General features: G+C 43.0%; 1 protein-coding gene across 2 annotated transcripts in view; it reads right to left on the bottom strand.

Annotated features, from left to right (window-relative positions):
* Positions 1-913: 913 nt before the first annotated feature.
* The window catches only part of snupn (snurportin 1), a 34,543-nt gene continuing 20,303 nt past the window's right edge, over positions 914-15,153 (bottom strand). For both annotated transcript variants that reach the window (XM_084317629.1, XM_084317630.1), the window contains exons 5-9: positions 14,836-14,932; positions 14,032-14,129; positions 8,599-8,676; positions 3,637-3,717; positions 914-2,385 (exon numbers count right to left, since the gene is read on the bottom strand). In XM_084317629.1, coding sequence (XP_084173755.1) covers positions 2,062-2,385; positions 3,637-3,717; positions 8,599-8,676; positions 14,032-14,129; positions 14,836-14,932 — 678 coding nt within the window. In that variant the 3' untranslated portion in view covers positions 914-2,061. The remainder of the gene's footprint in view (positions 2,386-3,636; positions 3,718-8,598; positions 8,677-14,031; positions 14,130-14,835; positions 14,933-15,153) is intronic.

Genomic DNA, 15,153 nt, shown 5'->3' with positions numbered 1-15,153 from the left:
CTTAAAAAAAAAAAAAAAAAAAAATAGTCATTCACATTTTACGCTCTGGAAATGAGACCATAGCCTTTTTCCACACCACTGGTGCCCAACCAGAAGAACTTGCATAGGAAATTTCACTGCGTTTCATGCATTGGTGTTGGTTGAATTCTCTCATTTAGTCAAGCTCTGTGATTAAAGATTGCTAAAGATTTTTTTCAGTGAGTGAAATATATATATTAAAATATATATATTTCAAAGTTCTTGTTTATGAGTCAATACTAACCAACCTGAGACGATCAAAAAAAATCCAAGGCACTCTTCCAAGTTTTAATAAAAGGTATGTTCATAATGGAACAATATAAAAAATTGGCCTTCATCAGGACATTACAATGAAACTGTTTCACATTCTCAAACCCTATACGCCTCTAGTTGACATTAGGCTATCATTTTGTATTGTTCAATTATGAACTAGCCTTATATTAAAGCGCTTTTCACTTTTGGAAGAGTATCTTGGATTTGCTTTTCAGTTTTTTGATGCAACCCGAGACAATATTCTAACTAAGTTGACATTTGGCAAAGGATGAGGATGCCGGGCAGATAGGCTCATCTTCACCGCTGGCAGCAAACTTCCACTCAAGAGCTCCACAGTTACACAAATGGCCCACAAAACAAGGCAGAGGGGAAGAGGAGACGTTACTGCCCTCTGCCGACACTTCGTCCCGTCAATACGAGTCACGTTTCGGGACTAACCACACATGCATCCTCCAGGCCCAACACACAACTGACAAGACCGTACACGTTGTAGTCGGCTCTGAAGTGGTTGCATGGTGGTTTGAAATGTTTTTTATTTGTACCCTCGAGGTTTAAAATTCAGCCTGTGATTAAAAACCAGCCTGTACCAGTCTGCCCTATATATTTTACAGGGTAGTCTTCATTCTCAATTTAAAAAAAGTATTTATTCAAAAACATTACTTGCATTAATTGCATACACATAAAACAATGACTTCTAGAGTTAGCATCTTTCAGTTTAAAACAATTGTAAAAGTCCCATCACGGCGAATGTCCTTTTATGTTCGACCTGGTAGCAAAATAACATGGCTTTTAAAGGGATAGGTCGGATTTTTGGTCAACAAGTTGTTTGAAATACTTGATTTCAGAGCGAACCGAAAAAAGCCAATGGGGTCTTCAAACCAAAAAGTTTTAACCCATTGAAAGCCGGAAACACATTTGTGTGTATATATAATGCATTATTAGCAGGCGTTTTAGGTCTACACGGGTTAATCCACAACATGCAGGCAGTAGTTACCCATTTCCAACACAAAATCATCATCCTCCATCACTTTGAATTCTGCCATCACTTCTGCTATCTGCTATCACACTGGTGTATTACTACACCCTGGAGCCTCTTCACAGGAAACACCGCCTATCAGCCATTTAAAAATGCTGGAGGGCTGTGGTTTTGTTTTGGAGGTGGCTAACCCTTTGGCTACACGCTGTGGTGTGAATTCAAACTCTGTCTGAAGCCAGAACTCGGACCATGGGACTCGGTAAATAAGCCAATAGCTTCGTTTCGACTATACTTAATGTCCAAAAATCCAACCTATCCCTTTCACTGCCACATGACAGCCGGTTAACCCTTTCACTGTGACAATACAGAAGGTTAGCCCTTTACTATCACACAACCGACGGCGATGCTAATGATGGAGCATCGCTGTCGGTTGTGTGATAGTAAAGGGCTAACCTTCTGTCGTGTGGCAATGAAAGGGTTAATAAGATTTGTGGCACCTCATTCTTCAATGGCAACTTTGCATCCCATCATGTCATAGGCTGCCGGGCACCTTCTGAGTCAGACATCACTCGGATTCTGTGGACATCCGTCCCCCAAACTTAGGAATGAAACGCTAGAATTGAAGGTAAAAACAATGAAAACAAGCACATAGCTCCACTGTTTTGCACTCTGGATATCTTTGACCAGTAAGGGATTGGGTTTGGTCCTGCTCTGTGACCAATCATGCCAGACGTAAAACGCTGGAGGAGTTCCAGAGGAGAATTAGCATTTTGTTTGCTGAAAATCCTCCCTTTTCACTTCTCCATACGAGCTTCTCTTATTGGCTTATGGGGCGAAAAAGACAGCGTGTCTCCGCCCTCTTCCACCGGGCTGGGGGTGGAGAGGTACTCCAGCTCGTAGCGTCCGTTGTCGGCCGGCCGCACTTCGCTGGATGGTTTCTTGTGTTCCAGGATCTGCTGCAGCTGGTGGCCGGCATAGTCGGGCTTAGTGGTGAGGGGGCCCGCGGGAACCTCCATGCCCAGGATGTCGGCCGCCATGTAGGGGCGAAGCCAGCCCACCAGAGGGGTGCTGCCGGGGGTGTAGTGGGTCTGCTGGTGGTAGAAGAGGAGGCCGTCCACCTGTGCAGATGAAAAGATTGAAGCCCGATTCAGATTGAAAACACAAATACATGACTTAACATAAACATCCATCAGTCACTTTTATCCAAAGCACCTCATAGAACCATGAATACCGTAATTTTCGCACTATACGCCGCACCTGAATATAAGCCGCAGCAGCTAAATTGAATGATGTGTACATATATAAGCCGCACTGGACTATAAACCGCAGGAGTTTTAATTTTTAATTAGAGTCTTCCCACCAGCATTGGGACACAATACTGTTGGACAAATAAGAATTAACTCATTTACAAGTTGTATTAAGTTTAGCAAATAAGGGAACAGATAAATGCAGTCAAAAAAGGAATATTTCGATTTTTACATTTTCGGGTTTGGTCACGTCGAGTCACATATAAGCCGCACCGTTATATAAGCCGCAGGGTCGAAAAATGGGGGGGAAAGGTGCGGCTTATAGTCCGAAAATTACGGTATATAAATTTTAAGCATAGCTGGCCTCAGTGGGAATGGAACCCCTAACCCTGGCAGTGTTAGTGCCTTGCTCTACCCATTGAGCTACACAGGGAATGGAACCCCTAACCCTGGCAGTGTTAGTGCCTTGCTCTACACATTGAGCTACACAGGGAAGGAACCCCTAACCCTGGCAGTGTTAGTGCCTTGCTCTACCCATTGAGCTACACAGGGAATGGAACCCCTAACCCTGGCAGTGTTAGTGCCTTGCTCTACACATTGAGCTACACAGGGAATGGAACCCCTAACCCTGGTAGTGTTAGTGCCTTGCTCTACACATTGAGCTACACAGGGAATGGAACCCCTAAGCCTGGCAGTGTTAGTGCCTTGCTCTACACATTGAGCTACACAGGGAATGGAACCCCTAACCCTGGCAGTGTTAGTGCCTTGCTCTACACATTGAGCTACACAGGGAATGGAACCCCTAAACCTGGTAGCGTTAGTGCCTTGCTCTACACATTGAGATACACAGGGAATGGAACCCCTAAACCTGGTAGCGTTAGTGCCTTGCTCTACACATTGAGATACACAGGGAATGGAACCCCTAAACCTGGTAGCGTTAGTGCCTTGCTCTACCCATCAAGTTACACATAACCACAAATACAAGGAACAAAAACAAACAAAAACGTGATGAAACCAACATTTATTTTTGCTTCCGTAAAAACGGCTCTACAGCTCGAAATCCCAAACCGAGAAACATCTTTGGACAAACAGTAGAAAGAGTTTTGAGGGTTTTATTCTCACGTTGAAGCTGTACTCCGCTGCCAGTGCTGTTTGTATTGATGGTGCTGTACAGGATGTGCTTTCAAGACTCACAAACCGGAACTGTTGACATAAACAAAGCCAGAGCAGCATGTTGTTAGTTGAAAGAAAATTCAAAACACACACACATTTTGTCCTCATGCCAAACACAAGAAATACCTCCCTTAGAAAGGCATACATTTTCAAGAGAGGGATATCTTTACTAGGCCAAGAGGATTAACTGAGTGAAGTGCAGTCAGGAGGCCACCACTCTAATGCACCTGGGCCATGCTTCAATGCATTATTTGAGTGAATGGTTTATTTTATTCTAAGCTTAAAAAGGAGCAATGACAAATCAGTTAAGACTTGTTAAAAGTGTTTAAGGGAACACTTCACCCCAAAAATGATCATTTGTACATCAGTTGTTACTCGTCCCGTGTTGCCTTGAATTCCTGACGAATCTTCCTTCTCCTCGCATGCCTCCCGTGTTGAACAGAGAATCCCAAAACGGTAGCCATACTTGATGAATAGAAGTTAATGGGGTTCAAATCTAACAACAACAAAACTATATCAAGACATCCGTTTACAAACTCGCAAACTCATCGTTCAGCATAATCCAAGTTTTATTTATCCAGCCGTATGCGCAGTACTTCCCATACTTCCACTAAAAGCAAAACAAAATGCTATGCTTCAAATGGACGTCGTGAGTTTGTGGTCTCGACACGGTACGTCAGGTACACGACATGCTTGTGGTCTCGACACGGTACGTCAGGTACACGACATGCTTGTGGTCTCGACGCGGTACGTCAGGTACACGACATGCTTGTGGTCTCGACACGGTACGTCAGGTACACGACATGCTTGTGGTCTCGACGCGGTAAGTCAGGTACACGACATGCTTGTGGTCTCGACACGGTACGTCAGGTACACGACATGCTTGTGGTCTCGACGCGGTACGTCAGGTACACCACATGGTACGTCAGGTACACTGACATGGTACGTCAGGTACAATGACATGGTACGTCAGGTACAATGACATGGTACGTCAGGTACACCACATGGTACGTCAGGTACACGACATGGTACGTCAGGTACACCACATGGTACGTCAGGTACACCACATGGTACGTCAGGTACACCACATGGTACGTCAGGTACACCACATGGTACGTCAGGTACACCACATGGTACGTCAGGTACAATGACATGGTACGTCAGGTACATGACATGGTACGTCAGGTACACCACATGGTACGTCAGGTACACGACATGGTACGTCAGGTACACCACATGGTACGTCAGGTACACCACATGGTACGTCAGGTACACCACATGGTACGTCAGGTACACCACATGGTACGTCAGGTACACCACATGGTACGTCAGGTACATGAGATGGTACGTCAGGTAAATGACATGGTACGTCAGGTACATGACATGGTACGTCAGGTACATGACATGGTACGTCAGGTACACCACATGGTACGTCAGGTACATGACATGGTACGTCAGGTACATGACATGGTACGTCAGGTACACCACATGGTACGTCAGGTACACCACATGGTACGTCAGGTACACCACATGGTACGTCAGGTACATGACATGGTACGTCAGGTACACCACATGGTACGTCAGGTACACCACATGCTTGCCGTTCAAGTGGCTGAAGTCGCGAGGACACAGTTACTAGGCAACTGGGCAATGGGCAGAATATTTCCACTTAACCCTTTCACTACCGCACTACCAGCTGGTTAAACCTTTCACTGCGACAATACAGATGGTTAACCCTTCCACTACCACACGGCAAAGGGTTAAAACTAAAACAATATAGTTTTGTTGTTGTTCAATTTGGACCCCATTAAGTAAGGGATAATGTATAGCGAGGTTAAAATAATTGACCGACAGAGTTTAAAATACCGAGCCGCCTCGGCGAGGTGTTTTAAACGTCAGTGAAGGTCAATTATTTTGCGACAATGATCAAGTATAGCTATACATTATCCCGCTTATTACATGGCTAACTTACTAACAATATACCTAATTCATTTTACATCGACTCGCAACACTGGTTCTGGCTCCGCTGAGTGCTCGTCGCTCCACCCCCCAGCAGCTTCCCCGCCAGCCGGCAGTGTCTGATTGCACTGATGTCAGTGGGCTTGATTGCGAACAGCTGCGCACAGCGGTCATTATTGTGTAATATCGGACCTCTGACGCGCGCTATTGACCAATCACAAGCAAGCATTTCGGCTAATGTGAAAACGCCATGTAATAACTTAAATTCATCAAGTATGGCTACCATTTTTGGATTATCCACGTTCAACGTGGAGGCATGCAAGAAAAATAACTATTTTCTTCAGGAATTCAAGGCAAGACAGGATGAGTAACTGATGTACAAATGATCCTTTCTGGGGTGAAGTGTTCCCTTAATTATCTCCCCATTTGAACAAGTCTATCTGATTTGTCATTTCAGTCCATCCAAAAAAGCACTCATGCCAGTGTTTTAGTTTTTGAGATATTGGAAGCAGGAATGGGTAAGATTTGTTAGCAAACACTAGTGGAGGCCAATGGGGCCTGGAGCATGATGCTAGTGGAGGCCAATGGGGCCTGGAGCATGATGCTAGTGGAAGTCAATGGGGCCTGGAGCATGATGCTAGTGGAGGCCAATGGGGCCTGGAGCATGATGCTAGTGGAAGTCAATGGGGCCTGGAGCATGCTAGTGGAAGTCAATGGGGCCTGGAGCATGATGCTAGTGGAGGCCAATGGGGCCTGGAGCATGATGCTAGTGGAGGCCAATGGGGCCTGGAGCATGATGCTAGTGGAGGCCAATGGGGCCTGGAGCATGATGCTAGTGGAAGTCGATGGGGCCTGGAGCATGATGCTAGTGGAGGCCAATGGGGCCTGGAGCATGATGCTAGTGGAAGTCAATGGGGCCTGGAGCATGATGCTAGTGGAGGCCAATGGGGCCTGGAGCATGACGCTAGTGGAAGTCAATGGGGCCTGGAGCATGATGCTAGTGGAGGTCAATGGGGCATGATGCTAGTGGAAGTCAATGGGGCATGATGCTAGTGGAAGTCAATGGACCATGATGCTAGTGGAAGTCAATGGACCATGATGCTAGTGGAAGTCAATGGGGCATGATGCTAGTTGAAGTTAATGGAGCATGATGTTAGTGGAAGTCAATGGGGCATGATGCTAGTTGAAGTTAATGGAGCATGATGCTAGTGGAAGTTAATGAGGCATGGAGCATGGAGCATGATGTTAGTGGAAGTCAATGGAGCATGATGCTAGTGGAAGTCAAGATGGCATGGAGCATGATGTTAGTGGAAGTCAATGGAGCATGATGCTAGTGGAAGTCAATGGAGCATGATGCTAGTGGAAGTCAAGATGGCATGAGCATGATGTTAGTGGAAGTCAATGGAGCATGATGCTAGTGGAAGTCAATGGACCATGATGCTAGTTGAAGTCAATGAGCATGGACCATGATACTAGTGGAAGTCAATGGGTTATGGATAGGGATGTCCGATATTATCGGCCGATATCGGCATTAAAATATCAGTATCGGTTTTAAATCTTTTTTTTTTTTTTACATTTCTATAACCTTTATTTACCCAGGCAAGCAAGTAAGAACAAATTCAGATTTTATTTATTGTCAAAAGTATGCATAATGTTGTGTTCATACCACAACAAGAGATATGTAATGTTAATTACCTGAAATTATTCCATTTGGGGGGGGGGGGGGGGACCCTGCATATATCGGTATCGGTTGATATCGGTATCGGAAATTAAGAGTTGGACAATATCGGTATATCGGTAAAAAAGCCAATATCGAGCATCCCTAGTTATGGAACATGATGCTAGTTGAAGTCAATGAGCATGGACCATGATACTAGTGGACGTCAATAGGGCATGGAGCTAGGGATGGGTGCCGAACCGAATTAAGGGTACCGACCGTTTTTTGAATTTTCTTTTTCGATGACGTCAACGTTTCGTTTACCACAAAACGAAACCTATAAAGTGTGCCGCACGTTCACACGCACAATACATGCTTACCTAGGATTTGACTTGATTAAACAACAAAGCAGTCGGGGCAATGGCAAGCCGAAAACGGTCGCAAGTGTTGTTACACTTTACAAAGCTAGATGAAGACAACGCTCGCTGCAATATTATATACAGTATATATTAACAAATTGTTCTAAATAAATAATAAATTATTTGAAGTTTGGAATTTTTTCTACAACTGAGGCAGGTAGATTACATTTTTAGAGACCAAAGTACGATTCACAGGTACCGGTATCGGTTCAAATGTGAAGGTACCCAACCCTACATGGAGCATGTCTGAACAATCACAAGTAGCACCTTCCAAACAGCTTCCCAACTTGTTTACAACATTAAAGTTAAACTCTAAACCTGTACTTCTATATAGTTAACTATACAACATCTGTGGCGGGCAGATAGTTAACTATATTGAATAACTTAAATGTGTTTTTTCCTTTTAGTCCCACTAGGCCACAAAAGGCTCCATTGACACGGCAGCCATTTTGCTCTTATGTCCTGGGTTGAGACCTCAGGGGAGCGGAGCGTGACATAAGAGCAAAATGGCCGCCGTGTGAATATGGTCAATTGGGTGGCCATGGCAATGTAGCTAGCAGGGCTTTTAGACTATTAGTCTTGTTTTGTCAGATACATGCTTCATACCTCATTGACGTCCAGCATGGCTAAGAAATGCCAATAATACTAACTTCCAGTATTTTAAAATGACAAAACACTGGTACAAGGGCCTTTTGGACGGACACACAGGCGTCCTATAATGTTTGAAAAAGAGTTTCACCTCAAGCTATGGAACTAGGTTCCACATTAAAACATCCTTTTTCTCAGATGTTCTTGTGTCCTGATCTTGAAGATGTGGGACTCTTGTCTTGCTAGTCTAAAATAATCTTTGTAGTAAAAGTTAGTGTTGACACTTACAGGGTTGCGCTTGGCGATCTCGGAGAGACCATCAGTCTCCTGGACCTTGGACTGGAGCCAGTAAAAACGGAACTCTGTCTGTTGATGGAGAAAACAAGCACTGTACACAAAAATCTCCCCTTTGAAATTCCAAGTAAATGGAATTGGCAACGTAGCAGAAAAAGAAGAAAAAAAAGAAAAGAAAATCCCATCTGTGGCCCAGACGTTGCTATCCAAGTGATTTACATGAGCATCATGATCTCCTATAGCCATGGAGGATTAGAGATGTTCTGTTGAAAGATATTCAATGATCTTTCACTTTTAGAAGAACATTTTAATTTGTTTGGCATGCACACTTGCACCTTTAAAAAGGGGCACTTCAACAAAAAACAATGCCGATTTATTTTGCACATAATCTCATACGTCCAAAAACTCTAGCACACATTAATTTAGTTAAACAGTTATTGAAACTAAAATAAATAGTTGTAGATTAAAAAATAGCAACACGTCGTCTTCTGGGAGGATTCAATGTCCCAGCTGATCACTGGTGGCTATATTCAAACTAATTGACTTTCAGCATAAGCTAAATAAATCAGCATGTTTTTTTTGGTGATGTGCTCCTTTAAGGACCAGTTAACATTAAATGATGGTCCCACCCCCCTCTCCTCCCCTCCCAGCCCCTCCAATGTGATATCCAGATGTTGGCCTGTGAGTCTGAGAACCCAGTGAAACTGGAAAATGTGGTTTACTTCACCGTTTATTGTTTACACCAACACTGCTAAATTTAGTCCCCTGCCAATTCTTAAATGAATGGGAGTCATAGGGTTAAGCACAACAATGTAAAAAAAATATATACATATTTAGCCCATAATTATGCAATGTAATGATTGCCCCATGACTCCCATTCATGTAGCAATAACAGTGGCAATATTTAACCCTTTCACTACCACACTACAGAAAGTTATCCGTCAGTAGTGTGTAGTGTAAAAGGTGTTAACCCTTTGTAGTGTGGCAGTGAAAGGGTTAACATTCTGTAGTGTGGTAGTGAAAGGGTTCAATCAGAATAAGGTTTATGGCTGCCTGTAACCATTTAGGCTAGTGACAATACCCCTATCATTTTGATATATAATTTGAGAAAAAACAACAATTCATGTAGCAGTAACAATATTTAACCCTTTCACTACCACACTACAGTAGTGCGATAGTGAAAGGGTTAACCTTCTGTAGTGTGGTAGTGACAGGGTTAACCTTCTGCAGTGTGGTAGTGAAAGGGTTAACCTTCTGTAGTGTGGTAGTGCAAGGGTTAGCCTTCTGTAGTGTGGCAGTGAAAGGGTTAACCTTCTGTAGTGTGGTAGTGCAATGGTTAGCCTTCTGTAGTGTGGCAGTGAAAGGGTTACCCATATGTGTGTGGTAGTGAAAGGGGTTAACCCGTTGTAGTGTGGCAGTGAAAGGATTAACCTTCTGTAGTGTGGTAGTGAAAGGGTTAACCTTCTGTAGTGTGGCAGTGAAAGGGTTACCCATGTGTGTGGTAGTGAAAGGGTTAACCTTCTGTAGTGTGGTAGTGAAATGGTCAACCTTCTGTAGTGTGGTAGTGAAAGGGTTAACCTTCTGTAGTGTGGTAGTGAAATGGTCAACCTTCTGTAGTGTGGTAGTGAAAGGGTTAACCTTCTGTAGTGTGGTAGTGAAATGGTCAACCTTCTGTAGTGTGGTAGTGAAAGGGTTAACCTTCTGTAGTGTGGTAGTGAAATGGTCAACCTTCTGTAGTGTGGTAGTGAAAGGGTTAACCTTCTGTAGTGTGGTAGTGAAATGGTCAACCTTCTGTAGTGTGGCAGGGAAAGAGTTACCCATCTGTAGTGTGGCAGGGAAAGGGTTAACCTTATGTAGTGTGGTAGTGAAAAGGGTTAACACGTTTGCGTCACACATCCACAGTATCATCCATGAGTGACTAAATGAGTCACATTTGGGCAGTCAGGGGAAACGGCAAGAGCAGAATGTGTTCCACTGATACACCTCCAAAAAGGGCTGATAAGGTGGCCGCTACCCTGGTGGAGTGGGCTCTAACCTTGACCAGAAGTGTTAGACCGGCTTTAGTGTATGCTAAAGGAGATGCCTTCAAACAGCCAGTGAGAAAGTGCTCCACCACATGCCAACTCACAATAGCATGTGCACTGGACACGGTAGGCAGAGGTCTTTCTCCCTCTCAATGTCCCAAGAATGAAAAGAACTTCTGATGTCATCAAGGACGAGGGTGGGGGTGGGGTTAGGTCTTAGTGTGGCACCGCTAGCCTATCGTCTTATTAATAGTTAAAACAGCTTGGATGGACTGGCAAAGTGGACAGCTCGCCGACACGCCTGGCAGATGAGAGCCAAAAGTAGAGTGGTCTTGATAGAAAGCCATTGTAAGGAGGTCCCTGAAGGAAGCTCTTTAAAACGTGTGTGGCTGAATAATGGTTTGTCATCTAAGCCCTTGTGACAAGTTGAGATTGCTGGAGCATAGACCTTCACAGTAGAGAAGGACAGCGTCTCCGGTAGCAACTGGAGATATGCAAGGACCGTTTCTATAGGGCAAGAATATCAACTCTTTTTCCATGATCGCAGTAAAGTAAGATGCTCCACCAGCTGCCTGGTCTGCTGTCTCGCCCCTCCCTCGGAGTGACACAGAACCAGAATGTCTTGAAATGACACCTCATCACACTTGGAGAACGCACACTCTTCCTCAGTGTCTCCGGAGTTTAAATAGAACATATCCACTTCGACAACCAGTCGTTTGTCATCCATGCAAGTCTAGTTGCACAATTGCAGGTCAGGATAGCCAACCAAAAACCTTCAAATGGAGCGAACACACACAATGGAATGTTAAGGCCATGAGTACAATTTTCTCAACTACATAGTTACCCTCTGTCCAATCCCAATCATATGATATCCTCAAAGGTATTTGTTCTTTGTTTTATAAAGGTACAGCAGGCGTCTGTCTGTCTGTGTCTATCTGTAAAATGAAATCTAAAGTTGACACAACTGAATTATCTTTGAATTCACGTTGATTTGCATTGGGTTGTTTAAGTTAAGTTGAATCAAGTTAATAGGAGTGATGTCAATTTGATATTTTAGATTCTGTCCCTCCTATTTACTCAACATTATAATTTACTGCATTTTAAGCAGGATTCTATAGTGTATTCAGGACCCTGCGAGTACAATGGTTGCATATGCCACCTTTATTTTTGGAAGTGTGTGTTCATATTTGCCTTGGTGGCACTAGAGCGAGCGGGGGAGAAATTGTCTGGACACGCATATCTCGTTTCATTAGGTAGGGGAATATCCTGACTACTAGTATGTCAAGTCTGAAAGCTCTCAAGAGTTTGTAATCTATAAACTAAACTACATGAGTTGATATGCCTCAACTCCCATATGGCCAGGCTTCATTTTAGCTTTTATTTTTTAATATCTATAAATGTAACCATTTTTGCAGTAGAATATTTTTATACAAGAATCCGTTCCATATATGAGAGATCTTAGAGATGAGGAAAACAAACTATGTTTTTTGTTCTACCTCCGGTAGGGGTATCTCCAAAACGAAAGCGCTTTTTGACAGCTAATTGGTAGCCACTTTGAAAAGAAAATGCCTAATTTCTGTGCAGTGGTAAAGTAGGTTAAACACTGGATATTACTATTTTACTGTGACTGTGTTAACAAGATCCAGTAATAAGACACCAAATTATGTTTTTGTTGATATAATTTCTCTCATATCACCACATACCAACCATTGCCTATGTTAGATGCAGCCATGCCGGAAGAAGGAAAACTACACAAACATTCCGTGCAAGGCCTCTATTGAAAATGTAAATGATAAAACAAGTTGAGTATACAAATAAATGTTCAGAGGTTTTGTGAAAATGCAGCAGACAAAAGGTTTAAAAAATGGAATCTGAGCATTCTGGAAAGATGTGACCCAACAATTATCAAAACTCGTATCTTGGAATATACAGTACACCCCTCTGTATTACTATTGAATGATGTTTTTGAGTTTGCAGTAAATCCACAGCTAAAGAGATTGGTTTTATCGGGTATCACAGTAGCTAAAAAGCTGATCGCATCACGCTGGTTTCAACCGGAAAAAATTTGCCGGAAAGTTTGGTTTCTTACATATCTCGATGTGATTTATCAAGAAATATCTACAGCAAGAATTCTGGGTCTCAATGAATCCAAAATGTCAATGTGGTTAGAAGTGGTGGAGAGAATAAAAGCTAGCTTATAATGGTAGTGTCTGGTTAGGAGCGAGGGATAATGGTACTATCCAAAGAGGGGTCCGGGAGGGGGGGGTTCGAGCTGGAGCATATGTGTGTAGGGTTTTAGATAACAGGTATTAGGGGTATATCCTGTATAAGACATTGGTATAATTGGTAATTTCGTTGGATATACACTGTATACTGTAAAGTATTATTATATACTTTTTTTGCTTTCTGTTTCTGTGCTTGCATGTCATTTTAGCCATCTTAATTGTTAGTTTCATTATGCATTGTGTGTTGAGTACTGACTTTTAATAATTTTGTTTTGCAATAATATAAAAAAATAAAAAATAAAAATGGAATCTGAGAAGTGTCAACCCATGTTTGTACTGCCGTTCCTAGAGAACTAAACCGTGCGCTCCAGTTTCACACGGTTCTTAGGAACCTCTCTCAGGCCAAACGATAAGACTGTAGCTTTTCCCATTTTCCATAGCCACAGGCAACCTAGGAATATAATGTGCAATGGTGTATGAAAGCAATCAAAACAGAACACGGAAAGATCATAAGGTTTACCGTCCAGTCATCGAGTGATGATGGCCGTCGCCAGCGGTGACAACAATGTCCAAAAGTTGTTCATTTCACATTTAATTTAATGGATGTGTGCACTTTCATCACGTATGACGACAATAGACCTCTCACGTGGTCACATCATTATGACAAGCCCGGTGCATCTCATTTTCCCCACCTATGGCAGAAATTAACAGTCTTTTCCTTTCCCGTTTACCAGTAATGTTGTCCTTGATGCTGCATGTGGGGTTAATGGGAAAATTGGATTTTATGTTTTGTTAATGTTCCAATTTTTCAAGGCCAAATTGTTAACCCTAAATGGCCGGATGTTGCAGAGAATGCACTGGCGGTGCGGACGTCGGGTGACCTGATCTGCAATGCTAAGCTAGCTAGTAGGACACTTAAACATGAAAATCCCCTGCCTCATCAGAGAGAGAAATGTATATTAGAAGGCTTTGTACACAGGACCACAGCTGTATGAACCACAGACAAAGCTAGGAGCGATCTATTAATAATCCATTAATTTTCCTATAGCAGACTGAAGACTCAAGAGCAACCAGAGAATAATGTACGTCACCCGTGAGAGGTCTATAGCAAATGAGCAAAATTACTTATTGAAAACTAAATTATGACCCCTGTACACGCAATGAGCGACCAGTCTTACCGGGCAATCATACACAGGGTGACCTCTCCAGCACATGACATCCAGGATGTAGAACGTCCTGTCCACTTCACTGTAGATGCAATCAAGTATAGTGTGGTCTGCACAGAGAAACACACAAAAACACCACACAATTCATAAACAGTCACAGTCTAAATTGGCTCATAATCTTGAAGACATTTGAATTCACTAGACACTCTTCACAGTGTGCTGAAAAGGTTTCTGTGTTCATCACTTCTCTTAACTGAAAAGCTGCACTGTTACCGTCCCTCATTTAAACCACTGTGTACGGCCAGCTGAAAGACACATCTAGGGTGGCAGAGGCAGAGTTCCTGCAGGTTTCAACAGGTTAAACTAAGACTTTTTAAGACCACTTTATATAAAATGTAATACCTGTAATACCACTGCCATAACTGGCAAGAAAGTATGAAGGAAAATTACTATGAAAGAAGTAATTCCATACAAATTGTCTAGGGGTGGGGTGGGGGCGGGCTGATCAGTATTACTATACTGCTTACTTTGCAGCCCGGACATTTCCCCCAAACACATTTAAACAAGATAGAGAAGTTATCCAACATAGAAGTAAAACCTCCTAATCCAATATTTTAAGTAAATAATATTCAAGACTTTTTAATGGCTAAAGTTCTGATTTTAAGATGCCGCGGGAACCTTTCGAGGGTAAAATGTAAAGAAAATGAAAAAGGGGGGGGGGGGGGGTTGGTTAGGCCTTCTATAAAGCCCATAAGTTATAATCATCATATATGATCAAGCTCTCCATCTGAAGGCCCCGTCTGCGTTCCTGCCTACCTTTCCCCAGGGCTGAGTTGTGTCGGTTTCCACCGGGCAGCAGCGAAGGGAAGCGGTTCATACAGTAGCCGCTTTTAGTGTACACCGCAGTCGACCCCTTTGAAAACAAACATGAGTAAAGAGACAGAAGGGAGGGATAATGTTGTCACCAATGCATCAGCTCATCCTCTGCGCAGGTTACAGTCAACAACAGACGGAGCCGAGTTTGAAGGGAGGGATACTTTTTTATTTTAAAAGTTTAAAAAAGAATTTTCAGAACAGAGTAGTAAAAACACACAAATTAGAGAAGCAGTCAGGGGTTCTGAGATGGATAGCACA

This window comes from Notolepis coatsorum (assembly GCF_963971535.1).
Source record: "Notolepis coatsorum genome assembly, chromosome: 6".
In the NCBI taxonomy this organism is placed as follows: Eukaryota; Metazoa; Chordata; class Actinopteri; order Aulopiformes; family Paralepididae; genus Notolepis; species Notolepis coatsorum.
The sequence above is the reverse complement of the archived record's forward strand: the minus strand, read 5'-3'. Positions and strand labels throughout refer to the sequence as shown.